Source organism: Rhipicephalus microplus, chromosome 9, assembly GCF_043290135.1.
Source record: "Rhipicephalus microplus isolate Deutch F79 chromosome 9, USDA_Rmic, whole genome shotgun sequence".
NCBI lineage: Eukaryota > Metazoa > Arthropoda > Arachnida > Ixodida > Ixodidae > Rhipicephalus > Rhipicephalus microplus.
Window position 1 is genome coordinate 134022510 of NC_134708.1, and position 25832 is coordinate 134048341.

The 25832-nt window shown below is 49.7% G+C and overlaps 1 protein-coding gene across 1 annotated transcript in view; it reads right to left on the reverse strand.

Moving 5' to 3' along the window:
* The window catches only part of Mkp3 (Mitogen-activated protein kinase phosphatase 3), an 82057-nt gene that overhangs the window by 48177 nt on the left and 8048 nt on the right, over window positions 1-25832 (reverse strand). The window contains exons 2-3 of the mRNA XM_037415016.2: window positions 3537-3797; window positions 575-760 (exon numbers count right to left, since the gene is read on the reverse strand). Of these exons, the coding sequence (XP_037270913.1) occupies window positions 575-760; window positions 3537-3797 (447 nt within the window). The remainder of the gene's footprint in view (window positions 1-574; window positions 761-3536; window positions 3798-25832) is intronic.

Sequence of the window (25832 nt, forward strand, 5' to 3'; positions counted from 1 at the left end):
TCGAACCGACGCTCGTCGCAGGTAAAAGACTGGCATTCCGCCAAGTTTGACCATTCGCACATGCGTTCGAGTATTGCACGGTGCCCATCTATACGACGCTCAGTAAATTCTGAGCGAACGCAAAGCGCGGCAATGAGAGCACGTAGAGGGGTTTCGTCATTATAGTATCGCTATCCTAGAAGTCACAACTACCCTGATGGGCATTACATAAGTGCTTCTTGTTGGCATTCGTGTCTTAATAAATAAGTCACCACCTTGCATATGGTCTGGTCTATCTCATTTTGTTCGCAGTTTTTTCTTTTCTGTTTTTTTTTCATGTCTCAACTGCTAATGCGATTTCTCTAACGGACTTCTGTTGACTGCACAGCTGAGACAATAGCTCACTCGGACGAGTTATAAGATATTATAATTCACTTATACGCACGTAAAGTCACCTCGCACGCCTTTTCCCATTTAGACGCTGCCTTAATACCTGCATGTGTTGGATGGACATTTTGCGAGTCACACTCGCTAATGCCACACGCAGCGCGACAACACTGTCTCAATTTCTTATCTGCAACGCCACGTAACTGACCGATGAAGGCGATGGCCTGCGGGAAGAAGGATGCCAGGTTCTGCGACCAGTGGTCCTCGATGGGGATCTTCATGTACTTGAGGCCCCGGCCCTCGAACGCGTTGGCCAGGTTGTGCGTCACGTTGAGCACGTAGCGGATGTTGTGCCGCTCCAGGGAGTCCAAGTCCAGAGAGTTTTCCTCGTTGCCTGCGGGAAACACACGGACCGGTCACCACCTCCACGCATGCGCGCACACAGGTTCGCGATTGGTCACGTGTAAAAGCACCGGACGGCTTGCGGGGTGTGAACTACTTGCAGTGCGTCTGTAACACGCGTACACGCCAAACACTACGCCTCAGCGACCCTGCATCGCAACGAATGTAAGAACCTCCTCCTACAATCACCAATTTACTGAAATCTGTCACAGGCGGTACTGCTGGTGAAACAACTGTGAAGCGCCGCCAGGACCACATCAAGTGTTGAACGCGTACAGACTGCAATCTCACATTGTGAGCATCCTGGAGTATATATTCAAATGCGTGGCGGCTGGGAAAAATATATGCTGTGTCGTACCGTGACACTTGTTCGTGGTGCGGCGGAACATATTTCCATTTCTCCAACATATATACTTACCTTAGTGATAATAACGTCTACCCAATGCGTGTATGTTGATGACTATAAGTAGATGAGAGTTGAAGTCGAACATACGTTGGGGGGATTACGCAAGTAGCCTCAACCATACACTGGAATTCAACACAGCGGAGGGTATACCCTGGAGACAGTGGTTAAAGCCAATCAGGCACTCTCAGTGGTGATTGCAGATATTTTGGGCGTGCATAGTAATTATGGTGAACTTTCAACTCTCCTTCGTACTTGGGAGACAGTTTTTTATCATACAATTAATAATATATGCAATAATGGTGAAAGTTTATAAAATTTCCTGTTCTTTCGGGATTCTTCGCGAAAGACACGCATTTTTTTTTTGGGGGGGGGGGGGGGGGTTGGGGGCGGGGCTTTTCAATGGCGATTACTTGCTCATTAGCTCGACAGCGCATGAGGCAACTCTGGACCATCCTGCGCGGACACCTCAAACGACGCATGGGCGCAGCTGCCCGACGCGCTACTGTTCCAGGGGCTCCCCAACGGGTCGTAAAGTGAACGGGGCGAATAATTCTTTACGACCGGTGTGGAAGCCCGAGGGAACACGTGTGGCCAGCCCACACGACACCCAGGGACCGCGGGGTCGACGACCACCATCCGAGACGGCGCTGCAGTCCTCCTACGCACTTGGACTGTGCGACCGTAAAAAAGGAAGCCACTGTCACCACTAGCCTGGGCATGGTGTTACAATAGGCCGCGGGGATGTCTTGTACAAAGTACACTTTGTGTTCGTAGCGTGCACGGATAACTCTCCCGGGGTTTATACGCAGTCGTTTCGGAGGCTTTTTCTTTCCAACACCAAAGGACCAGCGCGTCCTCGGAAATGTGGCCACGGACTTTCACGGTCACTGTGGGTCCCGTGAAAGGAAACAAAAACTGAATATATAAAAAGAACGATGTTTTGCGCTTTTACGAACCCAAACCACGACAAAGTTTCTAAGACGTCATGGGTGCTTTCTTTCTTGCCCTCACTGCCCTTTCTGTTTTCGCCACTTGTCTCTTCATAAAACACAATATCAGCAACAAACTTTTCAGCCTATTCATGCTTTTTCGACTACACGCTGTTAACTCCGCTTGCGCCCAAAACGAGGTGAACTCGCGCAACATAATCACGCGGAAGAAGGCAGACCGGGACCTCATGTCTAAAGCGGAGTGGAGGACAAAAATCCCAACCACGTGGTTCGTCACTTTTTCGAGAGATTTGCAATATGCGGGAATCACAAAGCAAGTACCCCCCCCCCCCCCCTCCCCACAACCTTTCTTTCACTACGATAGTTACAGCGCGAGAACAAAACGGCGACACAGAGACAAGAAGGAGACGAATGACACAAATTATAGCGCTCGTGTCGCCGTTTTGTTCTCGCGCTATAACTATCGTCAGTCATGCCATACCAACTAGCCCAAGCTGCCAGATTTCTTTCACTACTTTTACTGTTTCTTTGACTATTTTAGAAACACTGAAGACATGCGTACTCAATAAAGTATTTTATTAAAACCACGGGTGTGCACCCTTTGTTTTTTAGTGGCTTCGCACCACTTTTTTTTTAATATTGCCCGATGACCACGGTAGAACCTCCCTCTCCCTCCCGCTGCTCGAGATGTCGGATTATCTTTACCGTAAGGGGGGGGGGGAGGGTTTTGCTTCAGGTATTACGGTAATTCTCGGTAAATTGTGGTTTTAGAACGTTGAAGCCGAAGAATTATTACGATTGTTAAACTTACAAAAGTATTATAATCATATCGTGGCTGTGGAACATTACTACCCCACATACCAATCAATCAATGAATACTTACTAAACTTAATGTTTAGTTTACGCCTGAGCCAAAACTGCTGCAGGAAGGACAAGGCTAACCAATCGATGTCAACAGAATGACAGACTTGGCGCACTGAAAGAACAAAAAAATAATGAATCGAAAGCAGACACAAGTGTTATCGCTGGGCGCTGGCAGCCCTTGATTGTATCGCAACCACCTCGAGTGCTTTCGACTGGTCAGATGAAGCGTACGGCGAGTACTATCTCGGGAACGTTTACGCGAGCACCAGCGATAACGATCGAACGAATCTACCGACACCTGCTTGCAAAAACAGCCAACACTGTACACGTCCACAGATTAGATCTCGACTACCAATGCCACTGGCTTTGCAGTGCGCGTGGCTTTCTTGACGCGGCGCCCTCTCCTCGTGAAGAGAGGGGGCACGCAGCTTGGCCCTCCTTGGGCACCGCGTCATGAAAGCTGACAGGCTGCATCGCGCGCGTGCGGCCTTTAGGCGCCTCGAGCCCCTTATGATACTCCCCGAGAAAGGTGTCGTGCACACACTGACCCAGATAGAGGAAGGGCACGATCTGCACGGGAAACGGCGGGTCCGCTCCCCCGGGGCTGTCGTCTCGGGCGAGGCCGCTGTCGCAGCGGTCCGGGTCGTCGCGAGGGTCCTTGGGCGAGCCGCACTCGGTGGAGATGCGCAGCGTCTCCAGGCCCAGCAGGGCCCGGGTCGTGGTCACCGACACGCCCGGGGGAGGCACCGCCCCGGGCTCCGCGCTGTCGCACCACTCGGGGTAGCGAGAGTGGAACTCCGAGAAGCCGCCTGCGTCACCACAAGAACCACACGCTGTTGCCAGGTGGACAGCCACCAGACGAAGGCTTCTCCCCCCAATGGTCATTGTATTACTAACGCCACTTTCTTGTTTTCCAATCTGCAAGAGTAAGCGGAACAAGTGGAAGCAATGCTTGCTTTGAGCCTTTAAGTCGCTCATCGAAGTGGCAGAGTTGAAGAGGACGCCGGCGCAAACAAACTGCGTTGTCCTCATTCGCCCAGTCCTCTTTTGTTTGCGCTAGCCGGCACTGCTGTGTAGAGGCCTCACCTCTCTTTGTCGTCGTTCTGTTCTCGCGCTATAACTATCGTCATGTCATACCAACTAGCCCAAGCTGCCACACGCCCCCTAAAACACGAAACTCTTGATACTGCATTCATTTTACCACTACATTTACATTCGTTAGCAACATCTAAAGCTCAAATTCACTGTTATAGCAATGTATGCAACGTGCGAGTTCTCTGTTTTCCTTACTTCGGAACTTTTTCTATCGACATAAACAGTTACATACTGACGCAACGTCAGGCCGGTTTCAGCGTTGACACACAACTAAAACTCGACTGCTGATGGGGTTCATCAAGCCGAAAACGACAGTACGCTGGTCTCGTTTAATGAAAGCTCACAGATATGATTCAAGCCAGGAGTACAAGTCTACAAGTTGTTGCGAACAGTGCCGAAAGTCCAGAAAGATCACGAGAGGAGACAAATACCTTGCCATGGCAGCCGTTACTTCCTAGAAACGCTCTAGTTTTTATTTCTCCTTATATAAAGATAAATATAATACCCTAAAATCGGTTTTCAGCTCGCGTAATTTCACTGCTCTATTGAGAATTTCGTGAAAACGATGTAGCGGAAGTTTCAATCCCAATACTCGCATAGCCGAGGGGTGTCAACACCGGTACACGTCAATATTAAAAATTAAAAAAAAAAACGCTCAAGAAGTTGAACGCGCCACGCTCAACTGTGCAGCCATATTGGTACTTGAAAGAGACGATACAAGAGGGGACAGTCGGGAGGGGTGTCATCCCCAACCTGGGCACAAGAGGCGTCAGTACCCCCCCCCCCCCCCTCCAGACCCCTCTATGACTTACTCCACTAGTCGAGGACGCTGAAGCAGCGCAGTACGGTGGGACTGCAAATTAGTCTAAGCCTGAACCTGTCGGTGCTACTTCCGGATAACGGAAACATGGCACGAACAAAACCAGCACACGAACTACAGGGTTGCAAGCGACATGCGCAGTTCATTTTGTAATGTAACCACGGTACATGTTGAATTGATAACACAATAAGGAGAACAACGACACACCGAAATGTGCGTCCACAAGTATGCCCGTTTAGGCAAGCGTCGTGAACAGTAAGCTGCAGATATGTCAACGTTTTGTTCATCACTGTACTCGAGATAGTGATTACAAGTGAAACCTAATACATTACAGACTTTTATTGCGTTTTAGCGGGACAGTCATCCACCTTATGCCCGAGAGAGGCTTAAATTACCGAAGAATGCTTTCACAAAATAAATATCTAACTGGCCATTCGCAAAATCGCAAATCATGCAAGCCTACGATCTGGCGTGCTCACACAATACGAAACTGCAACTGTACCGAAAAGAGAAAGAAGAAACTTCACAAGAAAGAGGAAAAAAGAGAGACGCGCGCTCCCTCCTTTAGAATAGGAGACGCTGTCCGCACTGCTTTCCGAACGCGTGACGCCCCTGCCCAGCTGTAACAACAAGCCATCAGTGAAGATCGCGAGCACGCATCTACACCCACCCTACCCTCGTGTCTCGTTTGCACCAGTGCAGATCGGCTCACTTTCAGCCGTCGCCTGTTCCTTTCTGTAGCAAAAACCAGGCCGACCTTTGGGAAAAGTGACGCATCCCGCTGTTCGTTGGCGGTCAATAGACAAAATAAGAATTGACAAAAAAGCGACCGAGAGACCGCCTTGGCATCCTCGCCTTCCTTCATTCGTGGCACCGGCTGCTCAGGCCAAAGTGGACTGAACGACACAGTCGAACGAATGACCTCTCCCCCGCCACACCGCACTTCTCTCAATCTCTGCACGAGTTCTCGCGTCACGCTGCGCGGCGAGCGACCTTCGATCGCACACACCCGCGACATGCCCCTTCGTTCCTTTCAAAAGACTCCAAAGAAGAAGCCCTTCCGAGACCCGTTCGACCGCGAGTCTCCCTCCGCGCGCGCCACGGAAACGACCCGAGCAACAGCAACAAAGCTGGAGAGACCGCAACGAGTGAAAAAATACGATATACATACGATAAAGGATAAAAAATAAAATACGGAAAACGTGGCGTGGCAGGAACCGCAAAAAAGAAAAACTAAACCTCCTCGCCAAGCAGACGACAACGAGAAATAAGGGAGAAAGAAAGCAGACGTACACTCTAACAGACGACGACGATCACGCGGCATTTGATGCCGCGCGGAGAGATGCCTATCTCGCACCCTTCCCACTTCCCGCCGTGCAGGCTACACGAGAAGGCACGTCAGACAAAAGGAGGCAGAGGGGAGACCACGGAAAAAGAACAGAAAAAAAAAGAACGAGGAGAAAGGCGTCGTGCACACGACACACAAGCCGTGCTGCAGCCGAGCCACCGCACACTCATTTTACGTCCGGTTTGAAAGCCAAAACACAACACCCCACCGCGGATGAGGGTCTGCGCACCAGCAGAACGGAGCAAGCAACACGCACAGCAACCGTGAAGACCAGCACGAAAGAAGAAGAGGGCGCCGAGCGAAACCAAATGCAGGCGCCCCACGGCCATCAACTTCCGCTGCCCTTCGGCGCAGCCAGAGGGCACCAAAACTTCTTTTTCTCCTCCTCCCACGTCCTCATCGTCAAGACCACTTCGCCCCCCACAATCTTGGGTGTTTATTTTCTTTCTTTCACGACGCGCGTGTACGTACTCTCTCCCACACGTCAGAGAGAGTGCGTACACGCTCGTGACGTCATGCGACGCCCGGAGTCTGTGAAGACGGCGTCGCCCACGGTCGTCTGCTCGCCGCACGCAGCCGCAGAAGAATGTTTCGGCTTGAGTCTTCTGCTGTTGTCGCGGCACGTTTGGGCGTCCTCGGGCGGATAGAAATCGGCACTGTCGCGACGCTTAAGTGCCCCAGCACTTCATTCGTGTTGGAAGTCGTACGCTTTTCTGCCTTCTAGGCAACGTGTTTCGAAAAAGTACAAGATAAAAAGCTAACGTGTCACCTCAAAATCAGTCATAACGCGCTGCAATTCCGAGTAGGTCACAACTCTGAAAGCGGGTAACAGCGTTTGGGACTAGAGAAAAGACACAGGTGAGTTGATAGTAATCTGCGTCGTCCACCAATGGCACCCCTCAAAAAGTGGTCGAGACTTGTCTAAGATCAAACCCTCGGCATAGGTAGACGCTCTGGTTGTTTGGACAGCAACACAAGGGAGACGCCGCAGTGATTGCAGGCCAAACGTGTTTACCGTAGTCAGGAGCATGCGCGGTGTGGACAAGCAAGAGCGTACTTTCGGCAAATGCTGAACACATGTGGACCGCCATGCCCGCTACTGTCGTTTGTAAGGCAAGAAGTATTCATTCGGCCTTCTTGGCGTAGTATCTCCTGGTGCAAGAAGAGAAGATAAAAATTTCCAGCATCTCCATGGAGTAGATGTTGGTGGGCTTCGCTGCAAAGGTTTCACGGTGATACCGCGAACCCTCCGAGGAGCAGCATCCGGGTCAGCCCGGCGCCGCGCGCTTCGCCGCTGCTTTCCGCACTCGCATTCCTGGGTCCTCTTCTCGTCGCGCACGTTTCCTAGCGGCGTCCTTGGCGCGCACCGTCTCAGAATTCGCCCGGCGCCGCGCTCGCTTGGCGGCAGCCTCTCGAGCCACCAAGCGCGATCCGCACGCACATACGGCGACGATCCAAGAGAGATGATGGGCGCTCCGGCGCATCCCCGCGCAGCAGCCAATATAATAGCAGTGGCACCTCCAACGTCATCTAGTGTCCATTCACCCAACCGTCACACTTCTATTGGACAACGCCGTCGACGAAACTAGACGAAAAATGGTGATGACGACACAGAATGCGTACAGCGTCATCTAGTATATCGTCACCCAACCGCAGTTTACATGCATCTCTATGAACAGCGCCATTTATTGTATGATAAGCAAGACGCTGAAGTGACAAGGGACTGCCCTAGACCATGAGGAGCTTCTACCCTAATAGAAGCGAGACAAACAGTTGCCGAGGAGTATCGACGACATGCTCAGTGACTCTCAGCTATCAAGGCATAGGGAAGAAACGAAGCCGGAAATAGTTCACGATGCGGTCACTCGATGTGTAAGGTGAAGAGATCCCCCGTTCAACAAGTTGCACTCTAGAAGGCCCCGGAATTTCGTACGTCAGCTCGGGACCTAAACGTGCGCTCTCAAACGCGCTGACATTCGCAGTGTAAGCTACAGCGGTAGATATAGGACACACGACGAAATCGTCTACGTATCTAACGCGCGGCTATAGAACATTAAGCAAGTTACGGAAATGCGCTACGCAAATACGAATAGTCGGCACGGCAGCGTTGCCCCTTTCACGCACGTTGAGCTTACGCCAGTTCCAGTGACAGTGCGGCCCCCTAACGACCACTTCCTCATTGATTTGTGGGGTTTAACGTCCCAAAAGCACCATATGATTAAGAGAGAGGCCTTAGTAGAGGGCTCCGGAAATTTCGACCACCCGTGGTTCTTTAACGTGCACCCAAATCTCAGCACGCGGGCCTACAACCTTTCAGCCTCTATCTGAAATGCAGCTGCCGCAGCCGGGATTCGATCCCGCGACCTGCGGGTCAGCAGCCGAGTGCCTTAGCCACTAGACCACCGTGGCGGGGCTACCGTATTTCCTTAACATGTCGGAAGTCTTAAGAGCGCTATGCGAACTTACAATCACCTACTGCGAGGAACAAGACCGAATATACGATGTACGCGAAGTGTTATTTTCCAACGCGAGCACCGGAAGAAAGTTTTGTACAGGACAAGGCTCGCCTGTGCGTTATTTTCATCTTAGGCTCGCGTTTGTAACTTGCTGGAACCGTTAAGCTTCACATCGTGTAGTGTATGAAAACCACACTGCTGAACATACAATGTTGTTCTTATAAATGGTGCTCCTCATATATCCCCAGTAAAGGGAGAGTCACGGAGACGCCGACACGTAGAAGTGCTTAGAAGAAGCAGGCTCTCTTTAGAGGCATTATGCGCCAACCCAGAGCATGCATGGGCTACAAGCGACGGAGGAACAACAAGAGGGCACGCGATGTCTGCACGGAACAGAAACGTTGACCGTGCATCAGCAACAACACACGCAAAGACACCGTAAAGAAAGCAAAAAAAAAGAGGGGGGGGGGGATCATGACAGGGACCCCTGGAAGATGTCGGCCACTCCCGCTGAGTCAGCAAGGGTCGCGTGTTGACGAGGGACGCGGGGTTCAGAAACCAGAGCCCCGACGCAGACCATGCGAGAAGATGACAGCAACGCACTCTTTAGGGTGTAGCATCCCCGAGAGAGATACCTCCTTTCCTCTCTTCTTATGCAAGATTTGTTGGGATCTCTCGCCAGTCTTCTTGGCCGGTGGTTGAAGACTACCAGGCGGTTGAGCAAACTGCGCTGCCAATAACTGCCGAAAGCAAAAATATTTTCTCTAGTTTGAAAAACCACGCGCTGTTCCGCTTAACCACTCTGTCCAGTACAAAGTTAGACGATAAAGCAATTAAAACGAGGCTAGTTGGAACACAATAGATGAAAAAGGCAGCGGTGCAAAGTTGTAAACAGAAAAGGAAAGAAAGCTGCGTTTTCCATTTGGCAGCACTGCTTTTTTTCATGCAAATAAAATGCGTTTACTGCAAGAACTTTCCACAGCCAAGTGCACTGTTTACAAAAAAGCTTTCTCAATAATCGTAACCGACCCATCCCCACGACATGAGAGGCGAGTAGTGGAGGGCTCCGGAATTTTCGGACCACGTGGAGTTCTTTAACGGGCACCTGAACATAAACACACGGACCACTCTCGCCTCCAACGAAAGCTGAAACACAGCGACAGGAATCCAACCCGCGACCTTCGGATCAGCGCCTCACTGCTGTTACAGGAATGGCATCGGGCACGAAGAAACGGGCGCCTAGAGCGGTGCTGCACTCAACTACTTTGAAGCTTCGAGGTGAAGCGCGCAGAAAAACCAGCAGGGAGTCCATCTGACAGATGGACCCCCTCGATGACGGAAACGGGCCTTCGAAGGACATATCGAAAGAAACGTTTGGTGCAACGCCGAGCGGGAGGATGTGTGCGCGCCGTACGCAATAACGTCAGCGTGGACGTCGTCAAGTGACCGCGGGTGGGCTCTGAAAAGGCATGTCGCACGACGGGGGCTGAGTAGTACGGCGGCGGCCGCCGGAAAGGCGACCTTTCTCGCGATAGTGCTCGTTGCTGGCTCAGCCGTTGGCGGAGGGAATATCCGCTGCTGATAAATCCAACAGCGAACGCGCGGCTAGCCTACACCGGGTGCCTCGACACAAGCACAAAAATGAAAGAAAGGAAGAAAGTCACAAAACTGGCGACGTTTCGACTAAGCCACGCAAGCCTTCACCCAGCGAAGTCGTACGACCATTATGAAGATTATTCTGGCTGCTTCTAGGCCTCCAGACTTTAGCTAGGTAATGCTAGGTTGTTTATACGTTGATTCTCAGCGCTGAATGCTTCGAAACAAGCCACAGACATGCGAGGAGCTCATCTTTGGCGTAGGCCTTCCATCACTCAGGGGCCCTCTCACCGTTGCCATTCCCTAGTATTTCCTCATTTTACGTAATCGAGGTCTTCAGCTGCAGACATCTGTTGGGCTGCGAATCTCTTTTCATTTTTTTGCCGAGATGGTGGTGATACGGCATGAAATTAACAACGCACAATGTAAACGGGACAAAGCCAGTGTTCCGTGTTATTCTTCGTCCTAATAGACACTTCACCGTAGTGTATACGTTGGTACGTAGGTTGGTGGCGAGAATGAAAGTGCGAAAACGAAGCGAACGATAACCACAGTCTGACCACGGATACTGGCATCCAGCTAAAATTGAGCGGTCTGTGCGGAGCGGTATACACGTGAATGAGGGACCGGCGTGCGGTCATGAACGATTGAGAAAATATCAAGAAGTTAGATCTTTTTTTTTTCTTTTTTCTCCGGTCGCTTGACGTCAGCCACTATTCAGCCTCGCGCACTTGTCACGGGGCCCGAACAATCTTTCGTAATTATATACGACTACTGAAGCGACATTGAGTGCTCCACTCACGCGTACTGCGGAAGCTGCCCTACGCGTTGCAATTCCTTTTTCCCGTCTCATTAGATTGTCGCTGTGCGTCAACCGTGCAGAGCCGGGCTGGTATTCGCAAAGACGTATAACGGTGCGACTTTTTTCGTAAGGGAATACTTCAGCCAATCACTAGGCGAACCACATGATTAGTGAAGCCGGTTCTCCTACGAGAACCCACTTACCGAAAGAGCAGTTTTTTGCATTCCAGCCTGCCTGTTGTCGGTCGCCATAAGGCAATTAGCAAAAGAATGAACCCGGCTTCCAAAAACTGTTTACTTGGCATGGTTTCGAATGAAGACCGGTCTTCATAAAGATTTTCCTTGTATCCGCATTACTTGCTCTGTATCCAATCCCAACGCTGACTAGTGAATAGTATAGACTTTTTAGAAGGATACAATCAGTTTTTAGAAGGGTACACGCATACATGTGGGTGCGATGAGTGGGACCGCGGCTCGAAGGCTAGAGGGAAAAGAAGAACAGAACTGCCCGCCCGCAGCAAAAGTGCTATATTTATTTTGTTTCTTCTCTCTAAAGTAGCACAAGTTATAATATAATATATATATAGGCCCAGTCAGCGCGGCAATATATGTTAAACGAAAATATATAGGTTAGACAATGACATTTCAGTAGTGCCGCCCACTCCCGGCCTCTCCGGAGAGAAAACAATCAGGAGGAGCCCTGCGCGCAGTCTCGGCGAGTGCACGGTGGCATGCCTGCACCGCCGAAAGTGCCGTCTGTCTGCGCCCTACAAGGCGCCTCTCCACCTGCATACGCTCGTATCTGCCAGCGATAAGGCCGTTATCGGAAGCTCAACAGACGCCCACCGGACGCGTTTCCTGTACGGACCGGGCAGGGACGCACGAAAGCACCACGTTCCGCACGGGGCCCAGAAACGAGGACCGCGTTGCGCGCACGCGGAAGAACTCATCTCGTTCACACTACCACAAATAACCAGTGCACTTCATTAATGCACTGCGAATCGGAGACTTAATAAGCAGAGATTCCCATCCGTATTGTCTTCTTATTATTTCATTTAGTATTCCAACTGCTTCTGCCCCTGATCAACCTGCTGACCTTCAGCCAATTTTGAAATTCAACGTTGTGATTTTACCGAGAGGGTCCCATTTTCCGAATTCACACTGCGGGAGCATCATACTTATATCGTGTAGCTGATGCGCGGACCAACGAACTAATATTGAAATGATGACTGTAATTTGGTTTGGTTTATTCAAGGCAAAATTGAACAAGATTGCCTTGGGGGACACGACTAAAAGCTAAGTAAATGCCTGACTTGGTCGTGTCACCCTGGCAGCAAAGCAGAAACATACCGCAAGCACAGTACCCAGAAAATTACAACATCACGTGTTATCTTACACGGGTACCATGCATAGTCGAACAGGAACTGCCAGAAGTGTTGAATAAAAGAACATAAATATAAACAGTCCTTATTCGATGGTGGCAAATACAAACAAATGCATGTTTTCTATCACATAAATTAACAAGAGACATCTTGACAAGGAAATCGAGTTGCTCTACAAGACAAATTAGAGTACAAACAACAGGCAAAGGGACAATAATGAACAAGGTGCGACGAATACAAAAACATCATTAACTACAAATTTCAACAATCAAGAAAAGCGTCGCTTTCATCCACTAGGAACTCTTTCGTTATTTTTTTAAATGATCTAGCTGAAATTCCGTCTTCCAGTAAATGTAATATAGTAGGGTGTTTGTTTAGAATGTTTGGAATTTGTGACGCTAATCGTTGGTCACCGTAGTTCGTGCGTGATTTATATTTGTATATTTGTATATGTATTGTATTGACCATCTGGCTACGGTAATGATTAAGTATTACGCGCTACATGTTTTGGTGTGATAAGCGACAAAAATATACAAGGTGGTAAACAAGATGAAAAAGACGTTAGGTTAACCGCTGATAAAAAATCCAGGACATTAATGTAAACACAATCGGGAATAAAAATCATGACTATCAGACGCACCAAGCTCTGTGCCACAAGATTTCGGTTCCACAATTTGGCAACAACAAAAGTATGACACAAAGAACAGGGAAGAAAAAAAAAACGTTTCTACTTCGTGAAAACTTCGATGTCTCGATGTACAGAAGACGCCGTATATACTGCCGTTCACAGCTCAGTTAACGCACTGGTCGAGGAAGGGTTTCATGTACGTCCACTATAATCCTTCCGACTAACAGGTTCGCCGGAAAGTGGGTCGTCCTTCTTCCGCAAGGTCGCCACTCGATGACGTCCAGCTGTATGTGTGTGTTTTAGCGTTGCTACACCGACAATACGTGGACTGTTACATATGCGCGGTACTTTCGGCAGTTTCAACGAGAAACGGATACCGGTTACGCCGTGAGGGTGGCCACGCTATGCAGCAGCCAGTGCCAATTGACGTTCGTTGTTTTCGATAACGGCATCGCGTACAAAAGAAAAAATAAATCAATGAAAATAGAGAAGATCATCTTGACTGAATTCGGCGCTTTAATGAAAACCGCACCGCAGGCGCGTTAGCACGCGGTACGCAATGGACCCCACGTGCATTATACCAGCAGTATGGTCAACGTCAGCGCCAACCGCACCAGTGACCAACGTATCCGTTGAGACAGCGTTACAGCCTAACGCTACGCGATTGAAGCGCTTGCATCTTCCGTGAGAAAGTACCAACATCATCGCCCCGGATGTGACAAGGCGCCCTTATAGGAGGTCCGGTTCAAAAGGAAGCATTGGCGCATTATCGTGATAAGCGTACAGGAAGGCAGAGACAACGACATCGCGCATGCGTGGAAAGGGAGAAAGAGGACACGTCGCGATTTGCACTGAAGGTTGCTCGTCCGGTACGATGAACTTGCTCGTAGCGGGCACATCTCTGGTGTTGCATCGGTGGCCGAATGAAACCTTCAAACTGGGAAGTTCGGCAAGCTAGCTGATTTGATTGATTTGTAGGGTTTAACGTCCCAAAACCACTATATGATTATGAGAGACGCCGTAGTGGAGGGCTCCGGAAATTTAGACCACCTGGGGTTCTTTGACGTGCACCCAAATCTGAGCACACGGGCCTAAGGGGCCGGCCCTTAAAGCCATCCCCAACTCTCTCCTGTCAACTGAGTGAATAAAGTTTACTACCTACCTACCTACAGCATTTCCGCCTCCATCGTAAATGCAGCCGCCGCAGCCGGGATTCGAACCCGCGCCCTGCGGGTCAGCAGCCGAGTACCTTAGCCACTAGACCACCGCGGCGGGGCACGGCAAGCTAGCTGCAGATTCGAAGATGGCAGGCGGAACAATAAACTTTCATTAAACCTCTCGCCTCGATGACCAGCTTTGGGCTGCCAGCAAGACCGCCTCGTGGCGAAGAGGCGAGACGTTCCAGCGCGGAAAGGACAAATTGCTTTTCATTTGCGAGTAATTAAACCACAATTGCGAGGTATGCCGTAGTGAAGTGCTGCAAATACCGTCTGGTCGGGAATTGGCGTCACTCAGGGCACTGGCCTCTGGAATTTTCGTTTCCACCAAAACCTTCGGGCCAGCAGTCGAGAGCCTCTGGACCACCGCGAAGTCGGTCGCTGCTTCCCTACTATCCCGCTTCTCTTCCCGATCGTTAGGTTTTTATTCTCGCGCAGAAAAATGACGCGAGTGAAACGTTTGCGTGAACGGCCGTTGTGCGTGCACCCCGGCGGCGACTCCTGGTTTGCTGAGCAGCCTGTCCACGGCGCACGAGTCGCTCCAGTCCTTTGCACAAGCAGCGACGCCTTCGTGCAGCCCTGGGGGGGGATTCACATTAGAGAGTAAAAAAAGATCTGAAGACAGATAGCAGGATAGTAGGAACGCAGCGACGTACTTACCCTCAACGGTGGGAAGCCGGTGGGCGTCGTCGCAGAGCGTAGTTCCGGCGGAACTAAACACTTCCTTCGTTTTACTTTTTTTTTTCTCAAGAGGAAACACGCCTGTCTCACGCTCGGCTGCCTGGCGTCAGATCCGGTAGCAGAATGTGTGCCGCGTATCCCGGGTGAAGTTTATTCAAGTTTTTCCGGAAATGCGTACTCTATCAACTACAGCGGGGTAATATAACGAACTTGTATAACCGACGCGAGAAGCCCACTGCAGTAATTACGAAGTTGGTTGGTTTTTCGGCAACTGGGCCCCGTAGCAATGCTTTGAACGGCTTGTTACGGGCCAGGTGACAAGTCTTAAAAGAACGGTGACACAGGCAAGCTTGACAGCATGGTGAAAACATTTACAACGGCAGCCCACGTGAAGGTCCTCGAGCCAAACAAAAACAAGTTCTTTTAAGCGCGTTTTCCCATTCGTCATGCGGCTTCATCATCCATATGTCGCACATCGCGTTTTCCTGAAGCATTGACCAACGAAAAATTTCGCTTCACATAATTATCTGCATATGGGCCTTCGACTGCACACATGATGCCCAGCCGAAAGCAACGGCGGTGAAGGGTGGAAATATGGGTTCGCCAGAACTGGCGATTGCCCAGAGTTGATACAAATCTACGACGATGAGCGCAGATCCATGAGCGGCAACATCAGGGTGGAAAGGGGGCACCCCGACACCCTCGCCCAATCACACGGCTTTGCACCCCCAAGATGCAATTCCACCGGCACCCACGCGGCTTCTTTCGCGCCATCCTAGGGTTGGAACAAACTGCGAGTCTTGCACAGAACGGCGTGGGTGGACGTCTATGTGTTGTGTAGATCAGCGGAGTGCGCCCATGTGTACGCCTGTCGTCCCCATATTCGTCAGGCCACCGCGACGACACTAGCGGGAAATCACAATACTAAACGGTCGCCGTGTTGCAAGTTGGTGTTACACAGCGACCGAGTGCAGTGCCGAGGGAGTATCAACCGCGGCGCTTATACGCGGAGCGAGGTAAAAAAGCGTCGCGGAGCGTGGAAAGCTAGGAAAAAGAAACAAACAAAGCGGCCCTCTGCGAGCGCTGTTACCTCATTACCACCCTCTCTCACACATGCGCAGGGGCTGTACTACAGCCTTTTCTTTCCCGCCGGCTGCCTAAACACAGGCAGCGCGGGGCTTTGCGACATAGCGCAGTGGTGCGTCACTCTCGCAGGGAGAGCGCGGGGGCGTTTAAATTTAGCGAGAAAATAAAATAAAATGAACAGAGATGCTAAGAGCACAGAAAGAGGAAACGGCTGCCCGATGGGACAGGTGCCAGCTGCTGCCGCGGACGAGTGAATCGCGCCACGGCGTAGCGTAAACAAGGAAGTCGGCCGACGCCAGATTCTGCCACCACCCACGGCTCGCTCTTGCGACATCGACGAGCGGGACTTTCAGCGACGCAATCATCGCCGACTACACCACGTGTCTACCAGCGATTCGCACCACGGCTTCGAACGGGGGAGCCTCTACGCCGATTCGCGTATTCTTTAGGCCCGCCGCGGTGGTCGAAATTTCCGGAGCCCTCCACTACGGCGTCCCTCACAATCATATCGTGGTTCTGGGACGTTATAGCGCATCAGTTATTGTTATTAATATGAATCGCCGTAGTTTCGGAAGACTATCACGTGCTCGAATATTCGTCACGCCCCCGACAGGAGCATTAACACACGCTTAAAGGAACGCTGCCCGTATGGTAACAATATCATTCAAAGTAGTTCGTAAGGTATAGCATGTCTACTGCAGGTAACAGAAAAGGCACGACAGAGGGCTGACTCGCTCCTGAAAAATATATATGAAGAACGCATGGACATAAAGGCTGAAAAAAAAAAAATGTACCAACATTGCTTACAGATGTTCAAGAACGGGAAAAGAAGTCATAATTTAATATATAGCGTTTAATGTCCCAAAACCACGATACGATTATGGGATTATACGATTATCGATAATCATATCATGATATTTGGAACGTTTGAACCACCTGGTGTTTTCTTTACCCTGCACCTAAATTTATGCACAAGGGCCTCGAGCATTTTTTCCTTCTCCGCCGAAAATGCGTCCGGGTTTCAATCCAGCGACATGAGGGATAGGAGTCAAGATCATAAACCAACAGACCCCCGAGGTAGGCAAACTCTGTTTGGCGAGTGCAGTTTGAAAGAAAAATCACCACACGAAACTGCAAGTGCGACCATCGAGACACCATCTTGTGAGAACATTCAGGGCTAGTTATTATTCGCAGTGACTCCCACAATTTCCCAGAATAATAGCCCCTTGACCATGGTAGTTACTACGCTTATGAAGCTAATTTACCGCTACGCCTTCACCGCTTTTCTACAGAAGCTGTGACGCAATACAAATAGACACCTATAGCAACTAACCACGACGCACTTCAACCATCTCTTAATGAACGCTGACTCGCTACTCAACCACTTTACCCCGCTCACTGTACTTTATCACCCAGCATTTTCATTCGCTCGCATCACCTTGACCTCGTTAGCCGGCGCTTACGCAAGGCGGGAAGCGATTCGCGGGTGTCCTTGGTGTCGCGCGAAGTGTTCACAATCTCGCGTGAGCGGCGGTGACAACGAGTGCAATTAGAATAATTACGGCTCCTCGAGTACGCCCGGACTTTATCGTAGCACGCAAGAAAGCTGCGCTGACAATCCGCCAATGCAAACGACGACGAGGTCATCCGACCAACCAGTCGCGGAGTTTAGTGAAAATACAATATTAGCAATATATAAAATAATAACATAATATTTTAGACTGTTTCACGTGCCAAACACAAGTCACGGTTACTAGAGAGGACGCATAGGAGCGCTGCAGACACAAACAAGGCAATGTGCGCGAAAATGGCGCAGCACACGCGGGCCTCAATTTCGCCTCCACCAAAATTCGACCCGCCGCAGACCGGATCAAGCATTCTAGGAAAGTAAGGCGGCACAGCCAGCATAGAGTTCCCCGAAATTAAGTAGACGGGACTTTGGCATTGCGACCATTTAACCACTACGGGATGCTGTGTGGAAGACAGATTTGCCCAGCCTTCGTGCTTGCGGGTTTGTTTAGTGTTGGGTTTTGGTTTTCTTTCGTATAACAGAACGGGGCCATTGTAAACCTCGTGAACCGATTTGAATGGGTGAGCATAAAACGTTAAGATGGTAAACTACAGAACTGTTAAACATTTGCTGTGGTTTGTGACAAAGCAGCTCCAAGCTACGGGGAGCCAAATGAAGCCAGAACAAGGAGGATTAGACAAATCCGTACACGACCCATGATTCCCATGCTGGCCGAAGCGCCATGCGTTGCAGCTCCCGTGAAAACTAGCGCCAGAGCTCGTTATCGTGTATTTATAGGAAACTCTGTGGCACAGCCTAAAGAACGTTACCTTTTTCTTGACTAATCGGGACTGGCACAGAACGAACATGCGAAGGTCGCAGGTTCGATCCGAAGTTGTGTTGTCACCCATTTTTTTCGTATTTATATCACAGCTACTACAGCATACTCAAGACAGTACAATATACGTGTGGCATAATTTCCTCGGCTTCATTATGAGTGCTGGTTTTCCCTGACATTTACCCTGCATGCATGCATGCATGCATGTATGTATGTATGTATGTATGTATGTATGTATGTATGTATGTATGTATGTATGTATGTATGTATGTATGTATGTATGTATGTATGTATGTATGTATGTACGCGTACAAGTATGTGAGAAGTGCTTAAACGAAACTAGGAGAGCACGCAGTAGCGCAGAGTCAATGTCAACAGGCCACAAAGGGCGTCCTGCAATCTCCGAGACATTGAGCCTCTTCCAGAGCGCCGCGCCTGGAGCGACAGAAAGTGCCGGCGCTTTGAAGAAAAACGAAAAAAACACCTCCTCCTCTTCGGGAGCCTCGAGCACCTTAGACTCGACTGTGACGGGCGCCAGAGTATATTACGACCGAGGAATGCGCACGCCGCTTGTCATATTCGGCGACAGCGAGCTGACGACGACCCACATACTGCTGCTGGCGCCGTGCGGGTCACGAGGGATCTGCCGCCGTTGTGTTGTCGTGGATAAGGAGCCATCGCGGAGTTGTTCTTAAGGAAGCCCACGACCACCAAGGCGGTGTCGATGGAGTTACGTGCAGCATGGACAGAAGCACAGAACACGGATACATTAGAGTGCAGCGCATTACGGCGACGGTGACGACTAGATAACGAGCCTGAAGTCAGCAAGTATCCGGTCTTGGTAACGAGGGCATCTTTCGAAAGAGTGGCTCCTTCGAAAGACCAACCCGTAAGAAGGACTCTGGGGCGGAGCCCCGAGTACTGCGCGATGTCAGTGCGCGTTGGACTACCCCAGGTGGTCGGAAGTCCTCCACTGATATGGTTTTGGGACGTACAATCCTCGCTATTATTATTATTATAAGTCATCCTTGTCGGTATTGCGTCTCCTCTAGGCAAGTATTTATGCAAGCATTTAGGCAGACTAAAACATGCGAGCGTTCGCCATTCCCTAGAAAAGGGTTTCAACTAATTCGCCCCGTTTGCCCTCTCATCAAAACTCTTTCGCGATTGTCAGCAAGTATGGCCGCTGTGAGACTTTCTAACATTGTGAGCGATGACGATCGGACGCGTAATCAGCTAAAAAAAAAAAATAAGGAAGACGTTGGTCTCGCACTATGTGAAGCCTATACTCATCGCGCTTGTGATTCTTGGCAATAGATGGCCACTCTCATACATGTTGGTTGTGTGTCGGCTTTAATTTCATTGGCATTTTTAATTGTATGTCACGCAGTGAAGCCGCCTTCTTCTGCAACGCGATTAGTGAAATAGAGAAACGCCACTGCCCTAAAACGGGTTTATTGAAAAAAATAGTAATAAACTCTGCATATTGAGCGAAAAAGAAGTTGGTGATTTTGGCACGTTTTTTTCTTCTAACCTTTCGGACGCCAAAGAGTTAAAGCAGTGAAAGCAGACATGTAGGTGGCGCGCAGAGCACAAACGCGGGGGAATTACTACGCCTGTTCCAAATAGCAACGCGCTATTATCCACGGCACGGGGCAGGCGAACCATGCAGAACCATATGGCGGAATAAGCAACAGGTGCGCCCCCTAATGAGAGAAGAGGTCGCTCGGCATCGGGGCCGCTGCGCACTCCCGAGCTTCTCCGCGTCCGCCACCCGATCGATGCGCCAGGGCGCCGCCGGCTCGAAAATCCCGCATGTAGTAATAATAACGCGGCATGCACGGCAGCGATGACGTCAGCGTGCACCGATGTGGTCTCGGTGAGAAAGCCATCGCAAGGTCGAGAGAGCCGCATGCGTGACGCGCCCGTTTCAGTGCACCGTGAACATTTCAGAGTAGATTGCATACTTTTTTTCTAAACTCCTTCACGTGAGCACCTTCGTCCTTTACACCACGTACACTGACATATTCCAGATAAGTAATACGAAGTGCATCGAAGCACCTACAAGAAAGCGACGAAAAATAAGTATACATTTTTTTGGACGTTTAGGCCACGGACCGTTTCTTGACAGGGGAAACAGATTTTTCAGCGGTTGAAAACTTGTCTCCGGTCGATACGTCAAATAAACGTAATTTTCTTTCATTACGTGCATCTGCACTTCATATTACTTACACTATAAGCACTACGTACGTAGGCGCACGTAAGATCTGCCCCGGTCGTCCAGCGGCGTTCAACTGCTGACCCAAGAATGCGCCGCATTTCGAGAATGGCCGCACATCGAAGGACTGAAATGCCATGCGCCTAGAAAGAACCACATGTGGTCAAACTTCCGGAGCCCTATACTACAGTGTCCCTTCATAAGCATTTTCGCACGTAGAACCTCGACAATTATTACCATGTCTTCTTTAGCATAATGTGCACTAGTATACCAGGCCACGAAAGAGACAAAAAAAAAAAGGCGGACGGCTGATTCAATGACGTCACTATACCTGACTTTCGTCTAGCATGCTGCGCTTGCGCACCTCACTTCTGAGATCACTTCGATCTATGCGAGAACGTCGGCACTTTTCTTTTGTTCGACGCGCAGTGTTGCAAGCGAGGTGGTGTTTACGCAAAAGCGAAATGCGCTGCAGGATGCGAATTCCTCCTCCCGGCAACTGCGAAGCAAAACAGCGCGTCTTCACCCTCCTTTAGAGATGAGAAAACCACGTAACGCAACTGGCCATTCCGCGTCAGCCTTACCCAGACATCCGCAATGAATGTGTTTTTTTTTATTCAACAGTTGCGTGCCAAGCTGCATATAATTAAAATTCATAATAGTGCAGTGAACGATCCGAGACAACGACGAGGTTGTCAAGAAAGCAAGGCACGCGGTCCGAGCTCGCGCTTGGCTTGACGGCCGCCGCCGATCTTGGACGCCTTACTCGCAACATCTCTCGACTAGCGCTGAAGGCTACGCCTCATTAAGACAAGTCACAACACAACTACGACATGATTACGAGGCACGCTGAAACGAAATTTTTATCCACTGGTCTTTTTTTAACGTGCACTGGCAACGCGCAGCAAAGCGGCCGCTAGCATTTAGCTCTCACTCACAATGGTACCAGCGCAGCCAGAATCGAAACTGCTATCTTGTAGAGCCGCGACGTCACTACAAGAATAGTGGCAGTTCGGGCTAGTTGGTATGACGTGACGATAGTTATAGCGCGAGAAGAGAACGACGACAAAGAGACAAGAAGGACACGAGCACCAACTTCCAATTTGGAAGTCACGCTCGTGTTCTTGTCTCTGTCGTCGTTCTATTCTCGCGCTATAAGTATCATCATGTCGCTACAAGAGCTTGAGTATGTCGACGGCGCATACCGCTATTTAGAAACATGGCCTATTTTACGGATAAGTTTCAGTGCCCCCATACTACGCTGTTAACCTTTCAGTTTGGCCCCTTTAACAACTAAACAAACGGTGTTACACAACAGGCATGGTTGGGCAGGTGCATGCGATGTTTCATGGCGTTATGTTGCGATGCACAGAAACAAGAAGACATCGGCTCAACAGCCCAAGATGCCTAGCAGAAAACAGTCTCACAACAGAGGTCTTACCACCAACAATGGAAACAAAACGGCTGTGGCCACACGATGCGCGAAGGCATGCACGTATGTACTATGTAGACGCGAGTGAAAACATCCGCGTCTTCGGACTCTCAGTTCAACCGGCTGAAGGGAGGGGGCGTAGCTTACGACGGATGGAGCACCGCCGCGTAATAATCCCACAGCGGCCGGAGCAGGGTCTGGGAAAGGAGGTCATTGACACCGTGGCGCCGGAGAGAGCTTCTACGCAGATCGAAACGCAGAGGAGAGACCCCCTTCTCTTCTCTCTTCCGGTGGCACGACTGCACGACACACACACGACTCTCATGGGCCCGAAAGAAAAGGAAAACCTAAGCACGCTAAAAGCTAAAACACACGCAGGCTAAAAGAGAAAAGGAAGAAAGCGAGAAGAAATTTGGAGCCGGCTCCCTCCGGAGGGAAGTGAGCCACGCAGCGCGTAAACAGCGCCTCTTGCCGCTTCGACGACGCAGAGAAGCCACCAACAAATACAGAAGAGTGATTCGTGTCGAGAGGAGGATGAGAGAGGTGGAAGAGAGACAAGTAGATCGGCGCCGGTGGACGACAACGTGCGACGAAGCGTGTAGCCCGAGTGTGGGTGAATACACGTACACATCCGGACGCTCGAATGCCCTATCGGAGTATGCTCATATGCCCACTGTCTGCGTACAAAATATTGCCGACAGGAGAGGCAAGATGCCCTGCCTTCAAGTCGAACGCCACGCGACGACGTCCGAGAGAAGCGAAGATACCAGTGCTTTCGTCAACAGAAGTCTTAATTATCAAGGACTATTAGAATGTCAGTTGGTGGCTTGCGGACCTGCAGGGTGCGAAGCAAAAAGGCGGCAGTGGCGACGTAGAGGTTGTAGGCGAATAATATATTCCGTTCGGCGGCGTTCTAATTACTACGTCACACGCCTTGACTGACACTTGGCAGAGGAAGACTTTAGGGAGAACTCCGGCGTTTTCTCGATATTCACCGATTTCAATAAAACTTTGAACATGTGTTCTCGTCGGTACTATGCTGATATGTGCCAAATTACACAACCGTAAGTCATTCAGTTTTCTACAAAAGAAATTTTAAAATTGGCAGACGATTGTAGAATCACACTTGTAAACGCGCGCCACCTTAACCCTTTCGGCCCTGGCGGTGTCAATTGACACCACCGCACAAATTTTCCCCTAGTATCTCGGAAACGTAACCAATACTGCTCATTCTTGGGGGCATAATTCTTCAATGATCCCCACTACAATTGACACCAATATTGCGGCAGGTTTGTGGGGGTAGCAGCCACAAAGAAGAAGAAGCGTGACCGAGGTCTTCCGTGAAGCCGAGGCGCGTAAGTTGAGGCGGGTAAGCGCCATTTTCGGGACGACGTACCGAAAGTGTTTCAGTGAGTATTAGGCTGAAAAGTAAGACGTTGGTTTTCATTTTGTGTGCACCATTGATTGGCAGAAAAAAATAAGTCACTTTTTACAATTTCCGATCACAGAGCCCTAATTATCTAATTTGATGACACGTTAATTAATCCGAAAATACTTGTACCAGTGGCTCAATTTTTTGTTTGTGGTCTTCTGAGGTCCTAACTACTAGAAAAACGCGCACGAAAAGTGTATATGACCAAAATAAAAAATCCAGGGCTGAAAGGGTTAAGTATGTGACGTAAGGGCGCACTCTTTTTCAAAAACCCCGCCTTTCCCAGCAGACGGATGCAGCACGTGCTTTGTTCTACGAGGCGACAAGAACGCGAGTACAGTCAAGTTTCGTCAGCTGCATACAGCGTGTCAGTCGTCGTTGACGTCGGGTCCTACAATATTGAGCAACGAAAAAATCGATTCGGGGCATGCCAGATGCTTCACGCACCGTCGGGTCAAAATCAAAAAGCTGTGCTTCCGCGCTCAGATAGTAGCAGCAATCATCGCTGAACTTGTCACAGGTAAGTTCAGACGAATTGGCACAGCTTGATTCCACGTCGGATGACATGGCCAAATTGTTTTTCGCGCGTCAGAAGAGGCACGTGAGCTACGTTAGCACCGTGCCCAGCCATGGCGGAGTGTAGCGGATCTAGTGGTCTTCGCCGATGGATTCTCGTGACGTCATCCGATAACCAAAATGGATGACCGAGCAGCTGCATGTCTCGGTTCCCGTTCTCACTCGTCTTTGATTACGTAATTAAAATTATTGACGAGTGCCAGGGCAAAATGAACCACCCTAGCTTTTTCAGGACTGTCAATATTAGTTGAAAACAGCATTATCTCAGTATGGTCGAAAATTCACTGGAGTTCCCCCTTTAAGAATTCCTGACGTATACTGCGTGTCCACCAAGCATGCGGTTTTTACAGGGCGGTTTTACACGCGGAGACAAGGACCACATGAGGTCGTTGTCCCAACCAGGACAGACAAGTACAGCTTGTTGTTAAAAGGCAAATATGACCTGGTGGTATATATTTCCGAAGCCCTACGTTTTGAGCCCCTCTTAATTATACGATAGCATTGCTTCGACCAGCATCGGAGGGGACGCCTTTATATATATATATATATATATATATATATACTTAAGGGCTCCTTTTTCTGTGTTTTGACACAATATTAATGAGATCTAACAGACAATAATGCCAAGGAAAGTATAGGGAAAGTTATTAGACCGAATTGTAATGTAAACGTGAAGAAAGAAAAGTGGGCGAAAAGATAACTTGCCGTGGGCAGGTACCGTTTCCCTGCCCCCGGCAAGTTATCTTTTTACCCACTTTTCTATCTTCACATTTACATTACAATTCGGTCTAATATATTGTCTGGTAGATGCCATATATATTTATGAAAAAAAATAACTCCAATTATCTCCGCAAGGAGCCGCATGCCAGGAAAGCCGACTCGAGCGCTTGGTCAAACGGGTGCCGCCGTGACACAGATGACCTGCCAAGTGGGCACGAAGCACCTGCTTTACAACTCGAAGGGAACCACTCCACCATCAGGCCCAGCGCAAAACCCAACAAATTCTGCCTTTCAGTTTCACTGTCGGTCACCTCGTTGTCCCGAACCTTTCCCAGCGACATATTCGCGCCAGCTGAGGCATATCTGTCGCCCATCCTTGAAATGATTTCTCTCTGAACTCGGATCAATGAACCTCTCCTCAGCTGCGTCCCGCCCTGGAAATAGCACGCGCTGCTGCGCATGCGAGCGAGCGAAACCGCTTATCTGCCTACGCCGTTCGCCGTGAATAGGGAAACGAGTCACGAATTCAGGGCGTGCACTCTATAACACGTCGTCCATTGAGAGCCTTGCCGCTTAGTCATTATTACACCCAGCAGCACCGATGACGCCGTAAACCGGAGCCAACGAAGGTCACAAGAATAGGTGGTGTAGGCGCAACGATGCGCGTCCATTACACTCGCTTAAATGCGATTCTTTATATGTCCGTTGATATTTATACGCTCCTATTTACACTTACAGTCAAAATTTTCGTAGCCCTCAACTACGGCATCTCTCATAATCATATGGTGGTTTTGGAACGTTAAACGCCACATATCGCTATTATTTACACTTACATACGCGCATACACAGTTTGATGCGCGGATTACTATATCAATATATTCGTACTCTAATATCAGCAGTTTGACGTCCCAAAACCAAAATGTGATTAGGAGAGAAGCAACAATGGAGGGCTCCGCCAATTTGCACCCCCTGGTGTTCTTTAAGATGCAAGCAATCACTTCTATCCAT